The sequence below is a fragment of the Ambystoma mexicanum genome, chromosome 4p (assembly GCF_040938575.1).
Source record: "Ambystoma mexicanum isolate Mex_15411 chromosome 4p, UKY_AmexF1_1, whole genome shotgun sequence".
NCBI classification, from domain to species: Eukaryota; Metazoa; Chordata; class Amphibia; order Caudata; family Ambystomatidae; genus Ambystoma; species Ambystoma mexicanum.
Window position 1 is genome coordinate 310,331,016 of NC_090927.1, and position 25,385 is coordinate 310,356,400.

The 25,385-nt window shown below is 45.3% G+C and overlaps 1 protein-coding gene across 4 annotated transcripts in view; it reads left to right on the top strand.

Moving 5' to 3' along the window:
- Positions 1 to 25,385, top strand: part of ATAD2B (ATPase family AAA domain containing 2B) — a 3,113,054-nt gene that overhangs the window by 1,660,300 nt on the left and 1,427,369 nt on the right. For all 4 annotated transcript variants that reach the window (XM_069605879.1, XM_069605877.1, XM_069605876.1 and 1 more), the window contains exon 17: positions 21,990 to 22,116. In XM_069605879.1, the coding sequence (XP_069461980.1) occupies positions 21,990 to 22,116 (127 nt within the window). The remainder of the gene's footprint in view (positions 1 to 21,989; positions 22,117 to 25,385) is intronic.

Below are 25,385 nucleotides of genomic sequence, written 5' to 3' on the forward strand. Positions count from 1 at the left end.
AAAGACTAGTTTATTAATAAAACTTTGAGACTTTTATCTCCGCAATCGGACTACGCAGAAATACGAAAGTTTCACAATCTAGATGCAATTGGGATGGCTTTAAATTAAGACGCGGTAGCCTTCACTGGAATATAAGGGACAGAAATGGCAGAGAATTGGATTTTCTGAGGAAAGCGTATACAGTGCCACTTTGAAATTCAAGATTAACATGCCTTATGATAATATGTACACATGTATAAAGTTATAGAATTTTAGGTATGACATTTCTCACTGTAAAGGACTAAAAAGTGTTAGACGGATGAAACAAAGGCCTACAAACTGGAGAGTTGGACTGCCATGCTCTGCGTGAAATATGTAATCTGCCTATGTAATTTGTTAAAGTCCCATAACTGTACAAACGTGTAATTTATGTTAAGATTGATGTTTGGCGAAAAGGACTGTGGGATGGCTTTGCACCTCATAAAACACAACCCCATAAACTGAGTTCCCTCCTAGAGGACGCAACCAACATTGGCTAACCTATGCGGTTCTTGGTGGTAGGTCTAGCTCAGTTCTGCCCATCAATAAACCCAATGATGTCACCCGCTTTATATAAAGGGTGGGAGCTCACAGGGACAGAGACTCTCTCTGGAATTTCCAGCAGCTGCGTATCCAGGCGTGCCAGATCCATCTTTGCAAGATTCCAGACTCTACTGCAAGGCCAAAGCATAGCAGATCCTATCCCAGCAAGGCCAATTCTCCAGAAAACTCCACAAAAATCCCAAATAGCAAAGGGGAAAAGCTGTGGTACGTTGGGGAGCATCCTGTGACCAGACCAGCCTTTTTGCTCACTACCTGCATTGCCTGCTGTACTCTTGCCATCCAGTGACCAGAGCTTTTGAGTCCAGAACCGGTTGACTGTCCAAATCCCCAAACTCAAGTGCGGATTGAGATTATTTCCCCATCCCATAGCCACACATAGTCTATGCCATCTTGATACTTTGTCTTTGTTCCACTTTTTAAGTAATCCTATCCATACCCTGATTCCTTGTTAAAACTGTTAGAATTCTCTGTGCATCTTGTCATTGATCTCCAAGTGTTAGCGCCACTTTTCTATTCATTTCTGTCTTGCATAGATCATAAATTCTTAGTCATATTTAGAATAATCAAATTAATTCCCACATAAAGTTGAACACGGGGTGAAAAGGTTGAAGTCGCGAATCAATCTTGGAACGTACCTTGTCTTTCTTTAACCATATAGTCTAGATAATTTAGTTCAAGTAAAACTTGCCTTTCGTTTTTAAAACCAATTTTCTTTTAACTGCTTTATTTTACCTAAACCGAACATCATTCCACCTTGAAAATCTCATCCAATTCTTCAGCTATAGCCACTCTTTCACATCTGTATTGTCCCTATGATGTGCATCTATCACCCACCCTAAAAACCGCATTCCGATTCAGTGTATTTCACCCGTTTAAAAAAAAAATACATTTTGACATTTAAAACTGCAAATGTATAAATTGCAACTTTTCAACGTGTGAATTGGGCTTTGCTTTTTGAACTGTATGCCTTTTGTGATACCTTACCTTATAGTTGCTAGTGATATAACATCCCTGATACTTTGATAAAACATATCTATATCATTATTTAACCGCCCATATAATTAATTATTTGTCATATTCCGAGTGTCAATTTGTCAAAAAAGGTTTGCCTCTTATTTTGTGAGGGAAGGTCGGAATTTGATTGTTTGCTGCCTCATATTCCTGACTCCCTGCTGCTTCTTTCTATCCACTCAGAATTTTAATTGGGTTTGAGGGAACATTGCAGGGGGAAACCTTATCTCGGTTGCTATCTATCCTAATTGAAAAAGTGCTCCTATTCATTTGTGCTTTGAATATGTTCTTGTAGAAGGTTACCCAAGTGTATTTCAGTGGTTTTCATTGTCATTATCACCCGATTGGTGATTGCTGCCCAATATAAACATTGTGTGATTTCCTTTGAAATGTAAATAAATATTGTATCACCACCCACCGGCCTGGTTCATGGTCCAATGTGACCTGGGGTATTTGTAAAAGGGGAGTGTGAGACAGGTTGGGTATCGGCTCAATTCGAATTCATAGAAAATAAAGAAAAAGCATTCTCATTGCGCGCTACATCTAAGGCTAAGGACAAGAGTCCTGGTCCGGTGTATGACGCCCAATTGGAATCCTTCACACACTGAACAGAAAAAGACTGCTGAGCATTTGTTGTAGGAGGCATGGAGTGAGACAATTGTGGACTGCATAGAAGAAGACTAGCACAAGTGGAGCGCAGGAATTGGGGCCCTCTCAAATGCCACCGTCCACCTCCGGGATAGGAATGGGTCTGGATTTCTTCCTTTGTAGGCTTTTCACATCCGGCTGAGAAGGGTTCCTGTCCCTTCTTGACAATGTCATTGTACTTGCCTTGTCACACAAGGTTGGGGTTTTAACAGTGAGTGCCGTTTTTGTGTAGTCTAGATTACTGGTGACAAAACCTAATTAACAAAACAAACACATAATAGTACTGTCTTATCTTCCTGCATGGTCGATTCACCCCTTGAAGTGTCATGCATGGTCGCAAAATACTTAAACATGCAAGTTCTCCTTTGACAGCCGGCAGTCTTCTAAACAGAAGTTATAACAGAGGTGGATTTTTATCTAGTCTAGATTATCAGTTCACCAGAGACCAAAACATAATAAACAGAGCGAACACATAACAATTAGCAGTTCATATTTACCGAACCAACCTCTGAATGTATAATCAGTTCTTCCAGTTAACAAACTGGCCTCCCATTCTACAGATGTTCCCCTTAGGGAGATCCCCATTAAGAGCATTGTCTTACCAAGGGGCTGTCACCGGAGAGTCCGTCTGCAGCTCCACTGGGGTGCCACCAAAAGTGGGTATGAGTCATGCCACACCAATTGATGATGAAAAACTCAGACGCTGCTTCATATTTGGATGTGGTTAATCCAGTTAAAGTTGAATAGCTACAAAGCAGAGGATGACGCAGGAACGTACACAACATGACGACTTCAGACCAACAGCCCCGTCCTGTATCCATGTCCTCCTTCTCTAGACAGTTGTGTACTTTGGGTGGCTGGACTGATTGGACGGTTGCATAGTGCCAATGGATAGAGGGGGGTGGCAAAAAACAAGCAAAGCTCTTTTACAAATATGGAGGAGCTTAGTAAAGCCAAACCCAGGGCTCCATCGATTGCCGCCACCGCCTAGGATGAAAATAGAAGTGGTAGGTTTGCTGGAGTTGTGTTCGAGCAATGCCCCACTACAGGCTCATATTGGCATGACGGTCCGCCTAGAACAGATGAAGTCGGGGTTTGAATTGGTGACTGGGAAGTTGGACAACCTGGTCTTCAAGGAATTTGAACACATTGGACTGGAATATAGAATGTGTAACCAAAGGAGGATAGTGGAAGGCGCAATGAGCTTGATTTTTGAATAAGGAGCAAAGGGACGGAGACAGCCTACCCCCAAGAGTTAGATTAGGAAGACCGCCACTAGGGCGACATCTCCCTGCTGAGCCGCAAGTAAGGCAACTGTCAGAAAGGGCTAGATGCAGGGGTGCCTGAGATCCCGGGATGGAGCTGGGCAACAGTTGGGGAAGTGGGGTAAGTTGGGGTAAGGGAGGGAGGGTGAAAGAGGGGAAGTTGGGGAAAAGTTGGGGAAAGTGATGGGGCTGGGAAGGGAGGGGGGTGGGAGAGGGCGGGGTGTTGGGAATGAGTTAGTATTAGGGGGAAGTTTGTATTGGGGAACAAGCCTACATGAAAAAAGGGAAGAATTGAGACCTGACAGACCTGGCGGACACTTGTGGAAGGTGGAGAGAGAACCGGATATGCTATGGGAGACCTTAAAGTAGTTACCTGGAATGTGAGAGGGCTCAATAGCTAGGTAAAAAGAAATAGGGTGATGTTGTATTTAGGCAGGCAGAAAATAGACATAGCCTTGCTGCTAGAGACTCACCCAACGCAGGAAAAATTGGAGGTAGTCCGAAAGAAGTGGAGGGGGACTGTTTTGGGGGCAGCATACTCGGCTTATGCGAGAGGGGTAATCACCTGGGTGGCGCCGCATGTACCGTTTCAACTACTGCACTCCGCAGTTGAACCAGATGGAAGGATAGTAATATTAAAGGGATTGGTGGAAAACAAGGAGATATGCATTATAAATACACATGCCCCGAATCAAGATACGGTGACATACTTCAGAACCCTATATAACAAACTCAGCGGGGGCCTGGGAGGGGTGGTGATTTGGGGAGGAGATTTCAATTGCGTACTGAACCCGAAAATAGATAGATCGGACTCCAAAATTGATAGGCCGACCCCAGCAGCCAGGATACTGCAGTCCCTGTTAACAAACTTTGGGTAAGAAGACGCGTGGAGATTGCACTATCCGCAAGATCGACAATATTCCCATTACTCAGCCCCTCAAAATGTACACACCAGATTGGATTATGCGTTTGTTACGCAGGAGCTAACGGCAGAAATAATACAGATAGAATATAAAGCACGGGTCCTATCGGACCACTCGCCGCTGATATTAATATGGCAGTATTGACTGCCAAGAGCGAAAATACCGACATGGCGCCTCCGAGCAGAGGCGCTGAAAGACAGCATTTTCAGGGAGGACATGAGAGAAGAAATAATAAGCTATTTCGAGACCATTACAGGCAGTGTGAAGTCGGCGGGCGTTCTCTCGGAAGCCTTTAAAGTAGTGATGAGGGGGATACGGTAGCCAAATCCAGAGGGCTACAAGGAGGGATTTTGGTGGAACTACAGGAAGCGGAAACAGAGTTAGAAAAGGCATTGAAAAGGGGAGGTAGCACCAAAGACGATAATGAAGTAATACTTCTGCAGCAGAAATGCGCGGGATATTGTGAAAGGCTGTGTAATCTGAACTATAAAAAATACATAGAGAGACAGCATGCAGGGGGAGATAAACCGGGGAGAGTTCTGGCATGGTTATACAAAAGCGAGACCCCCAGACCAGTAATCGGGACAATAACGAGAGAAGATGGGAATATAGCAGATACCCAGGAGGAAGTGAATCAAGAATTTGCTAACTATTATCGCACCCTGTATGGGGATGCGGAGGAAAGTGACCGCAAGGAAATAAGTGAAATACTAGAGGATATAGGATTGCCGCAGATTAGCGCTGAAGAGCGAGAGGAGCTGGATGCACCAGTTACTCTAAAGGAACTGGAACAAGTGGTGCGGCAACTACCCACTAGTAAGACCCCAGGGGCTGATGGACTCCCTAGTGGATTTTATAAGATGTATAAAAACGAGGTACTCCCACCACTCCTAGAAATGCTCAACGAAGCATACAAAGTAGGAGGACTACCAGTGTCCCTGAGAGAAACGATAATCATACCGCTCCCCAAGCCTAATAAACCTGGTTGTGAGTGCGGCTCTTACAGACCCCTGTCAATGCTGAATCAGGACAGCAAAATACTGACGGCGGTCCTGGCAAATATAATGAGGAGAATCATTACTAAACTGATACACCCCGACCAAACTGGTTATGTTCCTAACAGGAATATATCCAACAATCTTCGACGACTCCACTGAGTCATTGAATATGCCAACGGAGAGACAAGCGAGATGGCAATAGTGTCGCTGGACGCAATAAAGGCCTTTGACTCAGTCAAATGGTCATGGCTGATTGCTGCTGTGACAAACTATGGAGTAGGGCCGGGGTATCTTAAATGGGCCAAATTATTATATAGTGAACCGCTGGCCAGAGTGAAGACAGGAGCAGTTATATCAGAGAGGTGGCAGCTTGGTAGAGGCACAAGGCAGGGATGCCCGTGGTCCCCCATGCTGTACATCCTGGCCCTGGAGCCTTTGGCAATATACCTAAGGCAACAATATGACACAATAGGCATCGACATTAAGGGGGAACCGCATTTAATCTTCTTGTATGCTGATGATATGTTATATCTGCGTTACCCGGAAGAAAACCTCCAATATGTCCTTGAAGTGCTGGATCGATTTGCAGGGCTTTCGGGCATAGCAGTGAACCCCAAAAAGTCTTGTGTATTTCCATTGGGGAGGTATAAAGGGCTCAAGCTGGAGCAATTACCGATCCTCCAGATACCATGGGAAGTCAGCATGTTCCGATACCTTAGGATAGATATATACCATACGGTAGAAGCAGAGCACGAAAGCTGTACGGAATATCGACAACGGTATGAGATTCTGGGTGAAGCTACCCTTGGCGATGATGGGAAGAGGGGCAATGCTTAAAATGGTGGTCCTGCCAAGACTGTTGCACTACTTTGGGGATATCCCACTCTTGATAACTAAGCGATTCTTTGTGAAGCTGAGCAGTATATGTAGGGAATTCCTTTGGCAAGGGACAAGGAACAGAGTGGCCCTTTGGAAGCTGCAAAACCCATATGAGAAAGGGGGTATAAAACTACCAAATTAGGAGATCTATTATATAGCAAATCAACTTCAGTATGTAGCCAATGGCTCTCTGAGGAGCCGACAACAGAATCTAGATTTCAACAGGATTGTGCCCCATTTTTTCTTAGGGAGATGATGTGGTTGCCTAAATCGGATATGGAAGGGCGCCCGAAAATGATGGCACTTGGGTGGGAAATATGGCTGAGAGCTTGCAAGATGGTGGATGACCCGTTCCTGTGCTCCCCGCAGGTGCCATTGGTAGCTCTGGTGGGAAAAGAAAAGCAACTAAGATTAATGATTAGGAAGAATTGGGAGCCTGTGGGGATAGCGACTTTGGGAGATATATGGCAAGAAGGGAATATAAGGGATTTTGAGGGGCTGGTGGAAGAAACGGGTGTACATGTAGGACAATATATTACATATCATAGAGTGGTGCAGCGGATTAAAGAGGCATGGTTTGAAGAAACAGCGAGCGAACCGGATACCGCCATAGACACAATATACGATATAGCAAAGGGGGGGCACGAAATATCAAGAATATATGAGCTGATGATGACCAAAGTGGGAAAGGAGGTGGTACAACTTAGACAAGACTGAGAAGAAGTGGTGGGGGTCCCAATGAGTGAATAGGTGTGGGAGCGTGCCCAGGGATATCACCAAAAAGTGTTGAGAAATGCCAGACTGCAACAGATACAATTATATATCACCCATAGGGCGTATATGACGCCACAAAGGATAGCCAAATTCAAAAACGCAGGGCGACAATCATGCCCCAAATGTAACGAAGAAAATGCTGGGATGGTGCATATATTTTGGTCATGCCCGATAATAGAACGCTTTTGGGGTGAAGTAGCACATAGGATGGAAGACAAAGGGATCAAAATGGAGGTAGATACAGTATGGGCTTGCTTACTGGGAGGGTTCCCTAGACCGCATAAGATAAAGCATGTGAGTAAATTGAAAGATCTGGTATATGTACTAGCAAAGAGAAAAATTGCAATGGGATGGAAAGCATGTCATAAACCAAGGATAGAAGTGTGGTGGAAGGACCTACAAAAATGGACATAGGCGGAAACAGCAGTATGGCAAGAGGTGAGTAATGTTGGGGGGGGGGAGGAGGAGGCAGGAACGTTTATGGCCTGGAAACAACTAATTGCTGAAATATTTGGGCCCATCGGAAACAATGGATATAGCAACCCTATTGTATGAGGAAGAAACAGAACAGGAAGGGAAGTAGGCTTGGGGGGAGTGTGGGAAGGGGTGGAACACAGTGTACAGAAATATAATGATGTGTATTACTATTATGGACACTGTAAGTTCAGTTTGTGTTGGTTGTTGAAATAAAATCAATAAAAATTGTTTTTAAAAAAACTCCTGGTCTTCAAGGTGGATCGGATGCAGCAGAGAATTGAGACGGAGAGTGGGAGGATCTCTGAGGCTGAAAATAGGATTGGGACACTGAGGGACACAAACTCAGAAATATGTTGGGCCATTCGGTCCTTGCAGCAAGATGTGGCTGGGGTGAAAGCCTGATCCAATCGCAATAATATCTGAATCCGTCAAGCTGCAAAACATGGAGGAGTTTGTCAAAAAAGGAGGTTCTGACTGACTTGTCCCCTTCTCAACAATTCCTAGTAGAGAGAGCACATAGTGCCTTCCCATGTCTCGAAGCCGGGCCCGATTCCTAGACCTGCGATTGTCTGACTCCTGAACTACAGAGACTGGGATATCATTTTAAGGACAAAAAGGGAGTTCTGGGACCTTCATTACCAGGGCTCCAGGATTTTGATTTACCCTGACTTTACACCATCCTTGCAGAGGACCCGCATACATTTTGTTGAAGTAAAGCACCAGTCAAGTAAATAGGCGTTAAAATACCCTATGCTGTATCCCTCCAAGCTGCAATTTGTTCAGGACAATAAAACACATTTTGTCACGGATCCAGCGGAGGTGCAGTTCTTTTTGGAGTCTCTGTCCAAACGATGAACAACTACAGAGAGATGGTCATAATGTTCTTGCTGTGGTATGGGTTTTGCAGGAAACTTGTTGCTGGGGCCTTATACCAGTTCTCCTGGCATTCGGATGCTATTCCCATCCAGAATTATTGGTACCGGGATGGGGTATTAGAGTGTAAGAATGTGAAGAATTGGTATAATCCATGTGTTGAAGATGATTAGAAGCAGGCTGGCAGCCCTTCTCTTCTGCACGGTTTGGGTGGGTGGAGCGCAGGTCCTGGCGTCTGTGGGATATTTCCCACTTTTGTTGGTTTGGGACGGGTGTGGGTTGTTGGATGGGGATTTCACTGCAAGTTTGGGGATGGCAGTGGGGGGTGTGTGGTGAGGTTGATGGGGGGGGGGCTGGGTTGTGGGGTATAATTGTGAAAGTCTGCTCACATTGGGTGAGATGTGCAAAGAGTGTGAGTAGTACGGATCATGTTTGGGAGACAATCTTTCTGATCTTGACATGGAGGGATACATGAAAGAAGTAAAGTAAAGGGGATGACTGCTTGCACAATTATTTGCTGGAATGCACAGGGTTTGGATAACCATGCTCGGATGCAGAGTGGGGGTACATATTGTGAACAATATCGGGCAAATGTACTTATGCTCCCGGAAACAGACCTTGTTGGTGCACCAAATGAAGCTTTGGTGACATCTTGGGGGACAGTGTGGGCCTATACATCTTATTCCAGATTCTCTAGAGGGGGTGTGCATTCTCGTTCATAGATCCCTTGGATCCAAGATGTTGAAACAGGAGCGACAGCCCGAAGAGCGTTATGTTATTGTGTCTGTAGGCACAGACTTCTTACCTTCATTAATATTTATAGTCCAAATGGGGATGATCCTGCGTTCTACCAGACTCTTATTAATAGGTGTCACCAGTACTCCCATACTCGGTTAATACTGGCTGGAGACCTGAACATGGTTCTGCACGCAGTTTTGGATAAAACAGGGCATTCTGTGAAACACTCTCTGGCTGCACGAGAAATATTGAAAGTTATATCCAAATTGGGCCTGCATGATGTTTGGCGTACATTGCGCACTGACGCTATATTGCACTTTCTAATCCTCGGTGCATGATGTGATATCGCTTATAGACTATATTCTGGCCAACTTCTCGTTAGTGCACATGGCGATGGATAGTTTTTGCTACTGAGAACTCTTTCGATCACTCCCCAGTGCTATGCCAGTGGTCTTTGGGGGTGAGACTTTGCAGTAGTGATTCTTCCATTTTAAGGCACAAGCATTGCAGGACATTATGTCCAGGAGGGCAGTTTTGGACATGATTAATGAGTTCGTTCCGTCGAATTTAGGAACAGTCTCGTCTGTAGGTACTGTTCGGGAGACTTTCAGGGTCTACCTACAAGGCCAGTGTATGGCCCTTGAAAACAGCGTGCTCAAGGCGATCAAGGGCAGGCTGGATGTGCTTGAAAGGGAGTTCAAAGATCTATAAGCAAATACAGATCATGAGTCGGCATGAAGTTGGGGGCCTCTATTAGAATAGAATTGGACTTGTTTAAGGTGGAGATGGATAGGGAAGTACAGTATTTGGTGTTTCCTCAAAGGGCTCGACGATATGGGGAAGAGCGTGGGGCTTGGTGTCATTTGGCGAATCTGTTAAGAGGTGAACTGAACTTGGTGACATTGCTGTCATTAGTGATGATAAAGGGCAATTGGTATCTGAACCGGAGCTTATCCAGGGGGTATTCAGCACATTTTATGAATCTTTATATGTGAGAAGAGGTGAGCAGGATCAAGTGACGCTCCATGCTTTTGTCAATGGGACCCCATTAAGGGTCCTGCATGAGGAGGCTCTAGGCACCAATTACACTTGATGATGATATGGCGGCTACAAAGGACTTGCCCTACTCCAAGGCTGCTGGGTTGGATGGGATTATGGCACATTGTATAAGTAATTTGGCCCGAATGTGGCAAATTAATTGCTACAAGTGCGGCAGGAGTCATTGCAGATGTGTAGGCTTCCCCCTACTATGAGATGGTATAATATCTTTGATCTTAAAACCGAACACAGACTCTTTGAATGCACGGGCCAATATCATTGACAATTCCTCACCAATACAGTGGAGTGGAAAGTGGTATTTGCTTCTGCAAGGTATGTCCACCGTGCCTGGCTTTTAAGGTTGACAGGAAATGAGCTAAACCATTTTTAGGCTACATTTGACATTGCGAGCTGTGCTCTCCTCTTTTAGTCTAACTAGATTTTGATGATGCAGTATTGAGGGTGCACACTTTGCTCTCCTGGTCTCCTCCCAAGGATGAAATATAATTTTAGTTATTTTTAACTTGCTTTACTTTCTCCTTCCAAGTGCATGGTTTTACCTTTTTGTGGAATTATTGTTTGTGGTTTTATTGTATTTTTTGCTAATTGAAAGTGACTCCATTAATTGTGATTGTGTTTTTCTGTGCTAAAGGATTACTCTGAGTAAAGCTTAAACACACATTTGGATGCCAAGATCTTTTCTAAAATTCTTGCGGATCGGCTTCTTCCCTTTTTGTCAGCTCTGTTCATCTGGATCAGTCTGGTTTTATTTTGGAGCGCTCTACTGCGCTTAACTTGCAATTTGCAATCCCGGCAGAAATGGATCCGAAGGTGCAGGTTGCAGGATGTAGGGGCTCTGCTACAAATGGAAAACCCCTTAGATTCTTTATTATGGGACTATTTGTTTGTGGTATTGGAAATGGTGGGACTTAAGCAATACTTTCTACAGTGTGTAGAGCTACTGTATACGGATGTCACAGCAAAGATTAGGTTGTTGAGCCGTCTATCAGAAGTGTTTTCGCTGGGCCAGGGAATGAGGCAGGGGTTCCCGCTGTTGCCAGTTCTTTTTTGTGCTTGCAATGGAACCGCTGGCGGTTCGCCTGATGCTACTTGATCGACAGAGGGGTATTGCGTTGGGGGGAGCACGCAAGCTGATCGCGTTGTATGTTGATGATATTATTCTTTACGTCAAGGATCCAGCGATTAATTTACCTGCCCTTATGAAAGAGATTGAACATTTTGTGAAAGTCTCCGGGTTGAGAATCAATTGGATGAAGCCTGCACTATTTCCATTAATAGAGGGTACCTGCAGACCCAATGGTCTGTAAGAGTATAGATGGGGGCAGTCAACGGTTCGATATCTGGGGGTGAGGTTTAGTAAGGATCATTCGTCATTATTGAAAGCTAGCCGTATAGCAGACTTCGGCATCTTAGCAAGGAAAATCTATCGATGGGTAACCCTCCACTTACATTTCTAGATCGTATAGCTATAATGAAAATGGTTATACTGCCCAAATTCCTGTATTTGTTTTCTGATTGGCCTGAAACATTATTCTTTAAAACGGTCAGATAATTGTTGATAACATTCGCTTGGTATCCGAAACAGGGCAAAATGAAGTGGAAAACTTTGACAAGAACGTTTGAATGGAGGGGCTGAATGCACCTGATCTGGAATTATATTTTCTTTCTGCTGTGAGATAGGCATGGTATCAAGAGAGACACAGACTCCAAATTAACAGTTTGAAAACCTTTATTGAACTTTGTGTGCTTTGTGTAATGCCTATCTGGCCCTAACTCTAAGGGGATTATTCCCTCAACTGATGCTTCCAAGGGCCTTCGGTGTACCTAAGTCCAAAACCAAAGTTTGTCTGTGTCCAAACCTATGCTTGCCCTCACTCTTAAACCAAATGTGATTGGGGGTCCGGGGGGGGTCTTCTTAAAGAACAAATAGTGACTCAAAAAAAAGGAAATGTAAACCCCAGTTGATTTCAGATTGTCTTACCAATAGGTGTAGTTCTCCCTGTTCAAAATAATTAAACGCAAAAGGATTGCCCTTGGAACCATCCACACAGGACTCTTGCCGTAAGTCAAGAGTTCACAATGTCTCTGGGGTCTTTTGGGGTTCCCTTCCCCAAGCTTTGATCCTTTCCATTTCCAAACAAAAAGACAAAGTTCCTGTAAGGCCTCTCGGGGATCCCTTCCCCAAGCCTAGGCCCCTCTTTACGAAGTTCAACAAACAAAAAGTTCCTCTTGTCAGGATGTACCTTTCACTGTACATTTCTTTCATGGGGGTAGTATCAGAGACTTTCGAGAACACTGCGTTCTTTGCTCCTCTCAGGCGTGACCACTCTGACCTCTTATTTATTTTTAAATTTCTTTATTGGCATTTATTATAAGTACAACAGTAGTGTGGCAGAAAGGTGCCCTCTGTGGCACATTTATGAATTGTCCAAGTAGGCCAGTGTTTTAGTAAAGCAAAGAAACTTATTATACATAAACCGTTAACAAGAATAACAGATGTCTCGAGGCGACGTGCAAAGCTAATGAGAGGGTAGACGCAGGGAGGTAAGGTGATAGGTGAGAACGGAAGGGGAGAGGGCCATGAGGAGGAAAAAAGGGGGGGGAGCCCAAGTGTACAGGGTGATGGTGTATGTAGGAGTTCAGTAACAGATAGGTTGTCAAACCTGGAGGGAGGGAGATTGTTCAAGGAGGTTTATCATCATTGGAGGGGTAGAGTAGTTCCCACGTGAGTGCCTTCCAAGCTTCGAGTTCCAGGCTCGCCTCGTCGGGGGAATTGGCAATACCTTCTTTCCAGGCCGAGGTCTCTGCTCCCACCCAACGCTCCAGCTCGTTGCGCCATACAAGGAAACGTGGTCCACCAGGTCGTTTCCAAGCCATGGCGATGGTTCTTTTGGTGAGGATGCAGGCTAGATCCATAAGCTTCACAGTGTGCTTCAATTCGGCTAGTCTGGGATAAGTTCCCAAAAGGCACTCACCGGGAGTCCAGTCATATCTGGTCATAACAGCTCTCCTGCAGGTCTGCTCAACCGCGGTCCAGAGTTGTCGGGCCTTTGTGCACCCCCAAAAAAGATCAGCATGATCTCTGCTGCACCAGGACAGTATGCGTTGTTAGGTATGAGCGGTACAGAACATTGAGCTGTATCATTCTGAATCTGGAGTTCCTGGAGTTCCTGGAAACCTCCTTAGGGAATGCTAGTGCCCTTTCCCATTCCCTATCTTACATCGTTAGGCCCAGATCTCTGTCCCATTTGAGTCTCAGGCCGGGGCTGAAGGGGGTTCTGTTTGTCTGCGAGGTGTCGATATATTTGAGACACTGATCGCTGCTCCCCTCCCAAGCTGTATAGAAGTGGCACAAAGGGATTAGTTTTGGGTTTCTCTGGCCAACTGTCCCATTTGGCGCGTGCCAATTTCCGAATTTTTTGATACCAAAGGAATTGGCCAATTGGGATACCATCTTCCAGTTGCAGGGAAGAGAAGTCTCGGAAGGAGCCCTCGTTATACAGGTCCCCCCAGGTGTATACTCCTAGCCGCTCCCAATATCTAATGGTTGCCAGATCGACCGTATCTTGGCACAGGTCAGAGAGTAGTGGAATATCTGGGGTATATGCGTTCTGCAGATGGAGAAGCAACTTTGTTCTGTGCCATTTTTTCCATTTCTAATATGGCTAGCAAGGGGGTCCTTCCATGCAAGATGCTGGGTGGCCCAAATAAGTTCTTTCAATCGGATTAGGGTGATTGAATATTGCAGGAGGTTCGTTTCAGAGGTAACATCGTCAGCCAACCATCTTGCTATGAAGCTGAGCTGCCAAATAGTATCTTTCAAGATCGGGAAGCTGGATGCCGCCCTGACAATATGGAAGAACTAGCGTGGATAGTGCTAGTTTGTGCTTGCCTTTCCTCCATAGAAAGTCTTTAAGCAGCGTCTCCAGTAGTCGGAAAAAGGAGGCTTTAATGTAGTGGAATACGTTCTGAAACCCGTAGAGAAGTCTGGGGAGTACAATCATTTTAATGATGGAGGCCCTTCCCATCATGGAAAGAGGAAGTTGTGACCAAAATCCTATTGATTTACATAGGGGAGGCAATACCGCCACTGTGTTATACTCATGCATGAGGTCAGGCGTGTGGTAAATGTTGATTCCTAAATAGTGGAATGTGGTGGTGTGCCATGTCACCCCGTGTTAGGGAGAATTCTCTGTAAAGGCTAATTTCCCAAACCTAGTGAGTCCCCCAGCAGCTTTGCTGGATTTTTGGGGTTTATTTTTTTTCCTGCTAAGAGTGAGACTCTTTTTCTCCCACTCTTAGACATGATTTGAGGTGTTCCTTTCACTTTGTATGTGTTCTATGGGCTGGGGGGTCCTTTACCCCATAGGGCTTCATGTGTTTTGATATATGGGTTACAAAGCACCCTCCGTGCAGTAACCCAAGGGTGTCGTAGCGACCCCCAAACATAGACTCCATACCCTGGGACTGACTACTGTCTCCCAGGGCATGTAAAGTCACCATTGGCTTTACTAGTCTTAAATTGTGAACAGAACCAGTACAAACCATCATATTGTGGACGTACTGGTCGTGGCAATTCGATTGCCCGGGGGTCTGTTGTTCGAGGGGGCACTGCCCAGTCCCCCCCCGACCGAGTTTTGGCTGGTGGCAGTGGATACTACTTTTTATATTAGACCGCAAATATATTCCTATGGGATTTCCCCATTGTTCGATGCTACCACTTTTTAATATATCCTCGAACATACCGCCGGTTTATTAAATTAATATGAATTCACTGGTTGGTATTTTTTGCCGAAACTTTGTTCCAAAATGGTGTTTGTGTTCGCTTCTGTGACTCCAACCCAAGTCGAGCCCTTTGTTCCACTTTTTGGCGGGCTTCTCCACAGAAGCCTCCAAAAGTGGTGCCACTCTGTCTGGATACCACAGGGCATGTGGGAGGGGGGTTTAGGCACCCTGGACTGAGTTGCCTCGGCAACTCAAGTCGCACTCTTGTGTGATTGGCCCAAGTGGTGAGCCGCACGGGTCACCACTTAGCATGTTTGAGTGACAGCTAGGCTGAATGAATGGGGGTTTTCTGCATAAAAGCAGGACTTTGGGGACTGGAACTTCAGAAGTCGCCACAGGACCTAAAGAATCTGAGGAGGGAGAAGCCGAGCCGACCTGCAAAGACGACACCACCGGTGGAGCCCTGCTGAACTGTCTCACCACTTTTCCCGACGACAGAGGAGATCTCCAGTCCGAAGAGTCTTCTTCCTTTGACTGGTGGGGATAACCAGTTTGCTCGTCTTTTCACCTTCCTGGACCATCTCGTGGCCGCCTTGCCTGTGCCAAGCACCCCGGCAACCGGAATACCACGGTTTACCACTACCGCGAAGAAAAGAGTAGTGCCTTGTAACCGGGAAATTCCGCAGCTGGTTTCCTCCCGGGCAGTGCAACGACCTTCATCTTTCCTCCACGTCAAGACCTCCTTCCTCTGGACGAAACACCGACTTGCACCCGCTGCCAGGAACAACTGCCCCCACTGGAGCGTACTGTGTCCCGCCTGGCTTCCCTTGCGACAGATCGTTCGGGGTAACAGTAAATCCTCGACTTTCTAACCTGGGTTAGCCTGGGGCCTGTTAACTAACTTTTCCTGACTTGATCTCAATCTTGGGTGAACTATTTACAAAGACTCTTTGGGCATAACCCCACTGTGTGATCCTGGACACATTTCGCGTGCTCTCTCTAAAAGTGGGCCTGGCATTTGAACTTCCTTGCTCTCCAGTAGAATTTGCCTAACCTGCCTCACTGTGGTTCTTTGAAAAGTATTGAGATGTGTGTGCTTTCATCACCCTGCCTTTTTCCCTGCCTTTTTAATAACTTATTAGAGTGCCATCTTATGTTAAGCTCTCACCTCTGTCTGAAAATAAGTGGTGTTTCACAATAAGACTTGTCTAATAAGTCATTAGGGTTGTATATATATAATAGTGACTGTGTGTTGAATGTACTTACCTCTTTTTGTGCTAGTGTAATTTACAAGTGTGTCTTTAAATAATTTTATACTTTTACACCAAAGCTCTGGTCAGTATTTGCTTGTGCTACTGGATCTCAGTACCTATTGTGTATACTCTATATACTGCCTAACTCATCTTGAGAGAAGTCTGACTGCTCAGCCACAGCTAACAGGTAAATCTGGGTGGTACAGACTGCTACCAATTGGGTTTACTGCCAACCACCTGTAGTCCTGAATCTTTTGCAGTGGTCCCTAAGGGAACTGCACAGGTTTCTGCCCAACACCCCGAGTAATGGCAAATCATCTAAGTGTTTGTTCCTGAGGCCACCTAGGGGGAAGAGGCAAGATTTACTTCTGCTAAATTGTATGCCTGACACTCTGGCAAAGTTGTTGAGGATGTCCATCATGGTCGGGACGTTCAGGTGGGGGTCACGAATGTAGAGGAGGACGTCGTCCGCATACAAAGATATAATGTGGTCCATTCCCTCCAGTCCGATGCCAGCATCAAAAAAAATGCTTCTTGAAATAGATGGCAATGGGCTCCAGCCCAAGAATGTACAGCATGGGGGAGAGTGGGCAGCCCTGCCGAGTGCCCTTTTGTATGTCCCATGTCGTGGAGATAAGCCGCCCAGATTTCACTCTTGCCTTAGGACTAGTATACAAGACCTGGACCCATCTAACAAACTTTTCTCCGAAGCCAAATTCCCTGAGCACTGCCAGGAGCCACTCCCAGTAGATGGAATCTAACGCCTTGATGGCATCCAACGATAGTAGAGCGTAGTAGCCATTGTCCAGGTTGGTTTGAGCCAAAATGTGTTGGAGCCTGCGCAGATTGGCGGTGGTGTTGCGGCCCGGGACAAAGCCATTTTGATCAGGATGCACCAACTCCCTCATCACCCCGGCAAGCCGCTTGGCCAGGACCGTTGTTAAAATCTTGACGTCATAGTTGAGCATTGCGAGTGGACGGTGGGAGTCACAATCTTCAGCCGGTTTGTTAGGTTTAAGCATTGGGATCACCAACGTCTCTCGCATGCTCTCAGGCAGGATCCCCAGTTCATAGGCCTCATGGAAGACCCCGTGCAGTAGCGGAGTTAACTCAGGCTTGTAGGTTTTGTAAAATTCGGTGGGGAGCCCGTCGCTTCCCGGGGACTTACATGTAGCCAGTGATTTGATTGCCTCAGTTATGTTGTCTTTGGTGACATCAAGGGCTTGTTTGTGCTCCAGTGATAATGTGGGTAGTCCTATTTCCTCCAGGGTGTCAGATATCTCTCCAGGAGGGACCTGGGTGTCGTGGGCGTATATTTGGGCATAGAATCGTTTGAAGGAGTCATTGATCCCCTGTTGGGTGCGGTGGAGCGTGCCATCTGTACACCACTCTGACCTCTAACCCCTTTCCTTTTTCTCTGGCACCTTTTTCCTCTTCTGTGCCTCTCTCACTCTGTCCTTTTCCACTTTGCTGTGCTTCCTGCATACTTTATTTTCCTGTCGTGCACACTTGCACTTTCTTTCCACCTTTCCGTGCCTCTTGCACACTTGTCCTTTTGACTGTGCTCTCTTGCACCTTTAGTTTCTCACTGTGACCTCTTGCACCTTGATTCCCCCTTGTACGTGCCTCTTGCCATCTGTATTTCTTTCGTGTCACTTGCACCCTGTTTTTTTACTTTCTGGTTGCTTGCGCCCTCTTGACTGTTTTCCTTCTCATTGTCTCTTTTCTGTCGCTGTCTGATTTGGGTCGCTTGCACCACTCTCCTTACTTTCGGGTCTCTCTGGCACCCACTTTTGGATGTTTAGTTTAGTTTAGTTTAGTTTATTTATTTGTACCGCGCACCGAACCCTGGGGTAGCTGGGCGCCGGAGACTTAAAAACAGTTACAGCATGGCAAAAATATACAGTACAGATTGTGATAAAACAACAACGGTGTAGTAGACCGGGTTACAGGTGGTCAACAGAGGCAAGCAGAGAGGAAGTGCATTAAGCGGCGTTTTTGTTGGAAAGCCATGTTTTTGTTTTGGCTCTAAAAGTCCAAAATGAGGGTTCTGCTCTAAGGTGTGGTGGCAAAGCGTTCCATAGTTTGGCAGCTAGGACCGGGAAGCTGGCGCCGCCTGCTTTTTTTAGAGAGAATTTGGGAACGGAGAGGCAGTGTGCGTATGGTGTTCTAGTTGGTCTAGTTGAGGTGTGATTGTGGAACTTGTCTGCCAGGTATTTGGGTGCGTCGTTAGAGCGGCATTTATGGACGATGACGAGGGATCTGAGGGAGATTCTGTCTCGTACTGGGAGCCAGTGAGCATCTTGTCTGAAGCTGGAGATGTGGGCGTTTCGTGGGATACTGCGGGCTGCTCTGATGGCATTATTTTGCAGTACCTGTAGTTTGTTCAGGTTGTGTTCTGATGAGCCAAGAAAGAGGGTGTTGCAGTAGTCAATTTTTGAGAGCACTAACGCTCTGGCTAGTGTAATGCAGCTAGAGGGTGATAGGAAAGGTTTGCAGGCGTTGATGAGCTTATTGGTGTAAGCTGTTGAAGAGGCAGTTGCGTTCACCTGTCTTTTGAGTGAGAGAGTGGAGTCTAGATAAACCCCAAGGGTTTTAATTTCTTTGGCTACTGTGATTAGGTTACCGTCAATGTTGATGGACGCGTAACGGGGGTCTAGTTTGTTTAGCCGCGGTTGGGAGCCGACAATGAGGAGCTCAGTTTTCTCATCGTTGAGGCATAGGCCGTGCTCTGCCATCCAGGCTTGGATCTCTAAATAAAGGTTGTTGATTTTGGTGGAGTCCTCGTCGTAGCACCCTGATAGGGTGATGAGAACCTGGGTATCGTCAGCATAGTTTGTGTAAGTGACACCTAGATTATCTAGGCGGTCAAACAATAGCTTTGTGAAGATATTGTATAGAGTCGGCGAGACGCACGAGCCTTGAGGAACGCCGCAGGTGATGGGGACAGGGAGTGCTGATGCCCCTGGGGAGAAGACCCGGGTGGTTCGGTTGGTTAGGAAGGACTGGATCCAGGCAGTCGCCTGGTTAGAGAAGGCCGCTGAGGTCCTCAGATGTTCTGTGAGGATCTGATGGTCGACGAGGTCGAAGGCAGCTGATAGATCTAGCAGTAGGAGAATGGCTAGATTACCCTTGTCCTTTGCCTCGTCCATCTGGATTTTTAGGTCCAGTAGGGCTGACTCTGTTCCATGCCTTGGCCTGAAGCCGTTTCTGTGCCACCAATGCACTTTGTGTTTTACATAAGTCCCGCGCTTCTAGCACACCTTTTCGGTAATTCCTCTTTGCTTTCTTTCACCGCTTTCCAGCTTTCGCTTGCTTTCGTCCCACTTTTTCTCACTGGGCTCTTCTTTTAATATCGCCACCCGCAAGCTACTGAGTTTCTCTCTTTCTCATGAAACTCACCAACAGTAGCGCAGCGCTGTCGAGCAGGTCAAATGGGTTTGGGTCGAGGTCAGGGTCTCACCACCTGCCCCTCAGGCAGCCTTGTGACCGACACACGTCTCAAGGGAACAAGCATTTCGCTGCAGCTCCTTGGAGACAGTGCTCCCTAGCCACACTGCATCCCCTCAGGAACACCGGGCCAGCATCTCGGCACGCAGTTCTCTTCTGGATCCTCCAGGCTTTTCTTACTGTAGATCCTGCTCCTTGGCTCCTCTGGTCCAGTCAGCATCCCCAGCTCACTCTGATTCTGGCAGAACCACCCTTTTTATACTGCAGGTGACAGTCAATTGCAGTCAGATGTGCACAGTTGGGGGGGAAAAGTGCCTCGCCTTGTCTGACTATAGTAGCCCCTCACTTTGTATCCCTATGTTGTTTCTTTGTGTAAGCCTCATTGCTCCCGATCGTCTCTTCCTCGTCCCAGTTCTTATTGGAAATGGGAGGGGGAAATGGGTTGTGATTGGAAATACCCCATTAAGGCTCAGGGACAGTGGGTTGGTGTATAATGGGGACCCGGGAATACCATGTCTCACCCTTGCGCATTCTCCTCCCAATCCCCATGACCCTCCACTCAGTTGATCCTCCCTCACTTGTCCACTCCCAGGGTTATAATCCAATAGCGAATGTCCTTTCCTGGCCACCTGAATGGAAGATCCTGGGGGAGTAGGTGGAAGAACACCATAAGGTTTATCATACTGCTCCGGTATTGTTTGCATCATATTGGATGCCGGGCTCTCTTGTACCGTCATGTTCAGGTGGGAAAAAAAGAGCAGCCCATCCCTATTCCATACAAAGGGGCGTTGCTGAGAAGGAGGGTAGATGAGAGTTGCCGGTTTGATCTGGTAGCATCTACTGTTGGGGCTTGGGGGTTTGGGAGGCAGCTGATGAAAAGATTGTAGGTCTAGTTTCCATATACGCCTGAGTTGAGGGTTTGGGATATCCAGGGTGTGTCCCCTTCCTGAGGTATTGGAAGATTGCCTTCCTCTACCTCCGTATGTGGGCTCCGTTTCGGAGGTGGACCCCTAACTTCCAATTGGAACCTGGTACAACCCACTTATGAAATATGTAATGAACTCAGCTGGGGCAAGGGGCATAGCGTCTAGTTTATATCATCCAGTGCAGGAAGCAGCCCCCAGGAAGGATCTTCGTTGCAGGAAGAAATGTACAGATGAAGTAGGTCCAAAGTTGGATGATCAGTTGTGGTCGTATATATGTGCGGGTACACCTGCAAAGTTGCCTTGAATGCTAGATTTAAACTGATCCAGTATAAAGTATTGCATCGTGTGTATTTAACCCTGTGTCGCCATAGCAGGTTTGATGAGTCTGCAGATGGTAGATGTCCCAGGTGCAAAGAGCAGGAGGCAGAATTTCTACATATGATGTGGTTGTGTCCCAGGCTGTCAGTGTATTGGAAACAAGTGCTGGGCATGACATGACAGCTGTTACAAGTAATGATCCCTAGAGAGATGGTGTGCTGCATGGTTTCTGGGACTGGGTAAAAGCACTAAGAAGTTCCTTTCTATTTGCTTACTGTTGACTAAAGGGTGCGTTTTCATGTCCTGGAATAGTTGTGAACTGTCCTGTAGTGAATAATTGGCTGTAGGATCTGACGTGGTGTAATGATAAAGAAAACACATTCTGTTGATATATGGGACCCTTTTAGATACTTCCACGTAGATAGCCACTGGAGGAGGATGCAGTGGGTATAGATGGTTGGCTGAGGAGGGAGGGGATATGTCATCTTAAGCTGCATGTCAGAGATATGTGTCAGGTTTCTTCTGAGATGGCAACTGTTTGCATAATGATTAATTATGGTGGGCTGGGAATGTGGAGATCCCGGAGACTTTGGTATCATTGTGTACTCTTTTATGTCAACTTGTATCATCCCAATCTGAATGTATGCATACACTCTTTGTCTAAACAATGTGAAGGTTGCATTATGGTTGTCTGATGTGGACCGAATTAAATAAAGGTTTAAAAAAAAAATCTAGCTGGATCAAATTTACATTTGAAATATTGCATTGCCAGAATAAACAAATTTAGGGCATCAAGGCAGCAGTTGCTTTCTTTTGCTTTGTTCTGAGAGGAACATTATTTCTAAGCAGAACATTGGGGTTCCATTAAGGCAAACCCACAAGTCGTCATTGAGAAATTCATCATAAATTGGTTAGTCAATGAGATTTCTTATATTTGTCATAAAGAGGGTATGCAATTAATTACTAATTTTGGTGTATTATTGTGACAGATTTTTAAAATGTTTTCATAAACTAACGTTCAAAATGTTTCAAATTAAGTCCAGGCAATGCATTATTTCAGTTCCTTTTTGTTTCCTTTTTTTGTTTTCAGATGGCCCAAGTCTGTGCCTGGAAGATAGCGAAGATGAAAATCATGTGTCAATTTTTGACACGAGTTGTCCGTCACAATCACCAAAGAAGCAATTAGCTACACAGAAACACTTCCTCCATTTTAAAATGTAAGCACTTGTAGGAGTTCATTTTATGAGTTATACAGCACAAGCCATTTACTTTTCTGCATCTTCATGTTGATATATTAAAATTGCAATCATTATTTTGTAAGTTTCAGTTGTCCAAATGGTACTGCTTGTTATTGTATTCTGCATGAATTAATCCCTGGGTTTTAGTATTTGTGTACTCTTAAAATAATGACATCTCAACATTGAGTAGCTATTAGCAGCTTGCATGCAATGCATGCAATGGGGAAATTAGTCTCACCCGTTGAAGTTTACTCTCCCTACAAAAGCATGATAATGTAGGTAGTTGTCAGGACTACATAATATTTAGAGGGCTGCAACTCCTCCCTGAACTGTGGGGAAACAAATCTGATCAGACAAAGCACTAATGGGTAGGGTTAAAAAGGATTACTTTAAAATAGTTCTCTGTGGATAACTGTGCACAAAAGGGGTATACTTGACTAAATGTTTTCTTATCTGTCATACAATATGAGTGAAGATAGATTTTTCCATGAAGTCATGCTGCAACCTGAGGTGAAATATGTATTCCCCCCCCTTTTCCATTTCGACCCCCCCATCTGCTTTCCCCATGGACTAGCAGTTTAAGAGGTGTTGGCTTTTTCGTTGCTGAATTCTGTTGGATTCTTCCCCCATGGTTGCTGAGCTCAGGAAAAACAGCTGGTGAAATAAGGTTTTGGGGTGTAGTGACATGGTATATGTACCGCTGACGTCCCGTCTGTAGTTGTGGTGTGGCACGTTAGAGCCATTTTGCTAAGCCGCACTACGCCACCTGTCGAAAAAATGTCAGAACGCCAGCGCTGTATGGGATACCTATCAGAGGAGGAATCTGCGGGAGAAGAATCCATAGAAAGAATATTACCAGTAAGTGTGTACTCTATTATGGTTTTTGGGAGGTTTACTTTGGATGTCAACATGCAAGATGAAATCAACTGATATTATCAAGTCCGTTGATCGGTGCATACAATCCCATGCTTGAATGATCGTGCTGTGATACAATTTGGAGGAGTTCTGGTTTTTTCCTATTTAACGCCCAATCATCTTTACGTGGCACCCTATGTTAATTTTTCCATGGTTTGGTAGATGTAATTTCTAGCTATTAAATGCAATTTGTATTGTGATGATTGGATGTTGTATCACGTTAAGATTTGAGTTATTATTTTATTAGTGATTTAATATTTGGGTTTTTAACAGATAACCTGTATTTTCCTATGCAGTTTGGAAGTGTAGAAAGGTTGGCTTCATCCTTTAGAATGCACTGTTGATCCATCACTGGCATACTCCTTTTTCATGTTATCAATGTGTCAAGGCAGAATGTCTTTGGCTTCTCATTGAGATTAGACAACTGCCACACAAATTCAATCAATGTGTTTTTTTATGAGGCTTATGATTGAGGAATGTAACAAGTCAACTTTGAAGCGCAGAGCACAAGCCCCTTAGCTGGCTTTTGGCAGTGGGTTTATTGGGCTGTCTCTTTAGAAACCACCTTTGCAACAATAGATCAATGGTTATGTGTTGCTTCATGTCTTGTAATATTGCATTCATGAACTGGAGTTTCTTCTGTGATGTGAATTCCTAGAATGACAGTACACACCCTGTCCCGAAGCTCCAACAGAAATATGTCTGAAGAAGTCTTAACCGAGTTTTAAATACACAATGTGATTCCAAGTGAAATACTTGCAATGCAAAATAAAAGGGGCCTTTTAAATGCTGATTTTTCCGTATAATGTTTTACTCTATTTTAGTTAAAATGAAACATGCAAAATGAAACATGCAAAATATGTTAATTTATAACACTTGACATGTTTGTAACGCAAGTGTATTCAGCTTTTAGGTTTTAATCTCTACACACGTGTCCTTGGGCCTTCTGGATTATTTTGGGATGTAAATGCATTCTAAAGTTCTGGGCCTTGCCTTTCAAACATTGTTTTAACATTGATTGAGACAATAGTTAAATAAGTATTCATATTTCGGTTGCGTCTTTAAAGTATAAAATCAGGCCTCAGAAATGATTGCTCTTGTTCTTAGTTATTCCATTAAAAAATCATTTGGTTACATAATTGCGGAGAGCGGGCAGCAACTGAAGGTTGGCCTGTGTGGCGACAAGAGTCCACAAATACATGTTCAGAAGGGAGGTTGAAGGACAAGATGGCAGCCAGGAGGAACCCAGGAATGAATAAAATAAAGATGTAATGACACGGGCAAGTGGGGAAGGCAACAGGACAGGTAACACCATTTTGGTATGTTGGAGAAAGAGAACTCCCCACAGCGTTGAGACATGCTGAACCGTAGTGAATAGCCTTTAACAGGGATCCAGAAGTAAGTCAGTGAAGGACAAGCAGGATTAGCACAGGATCCTGCTCTCCAAGTGGCCCCACAAAGCACTCTTCCTCCTCCACAAAGAAACAAAGTAGTCACTACTGTTCTATGACTACTGATGAGACCTGGATGAATTTGTCACCTGCCCAGATACAATTCATCACTATGTACTCCCCACTGAGGCAGTAAGAAGAATTCAGGCCTGATGCGATCACACAGTACTTTGAGGTAAACCCAGGCAGCGTGGACTCAGCGTGCACGCTGTGGGAAGCCTTTAAGGTGGTATTGCGGGGTGCTGCTATTGCTAAATCAAAAGGCCTACAGGATGGGGTCCTAACAGAGCTAGAGGAAGCGGAAGAGAAACTGGAACGGGAAAGCAACAGGGCGGGAGGGGATGCGGAACTTGTACTCTAACTACATCAGAGGTGTGCAGAGCTTTGGGAAAGGCTCTGCAACCTTAATTATAAGAAGTATGTTGATAGGCAACATGCAGGTGGGGATAAAACTGGCTGCTTGTTGGCATGGTTATATAAGAGTGAAACCCCCAGGCCCCCGATTAGGACAATAACTAGAGAAGACGGGGAGGTGGTTGACACCCAAGAGGGAGTCTACGAGGCATTCTTAGACTATTATAGGACATTATATGAGGACAGAAGAGGGAACAATCGAGAGGAGATTAGAGAAACTCTAAAAGACATGGAGTTACCTAAGATTAGTGCTGAAGAAAGGGAGGAGCTGGACTCACCGATTACCTTAGAGGAATTGGAGGAGGTGGTGAAGCAGCTACCTACCTGTAAGACCCCGGGCGCGGACGGATTCCCTGGCGAGTTTTATAAAACATATAGAGAGGAAGTACTCCCCCCCCCCTATGCTAGAGATGCTCAATGAGTCTTTTGAGATGGGCCGGCTGCCGGAATCGCTTAGGGAGGCGTTAA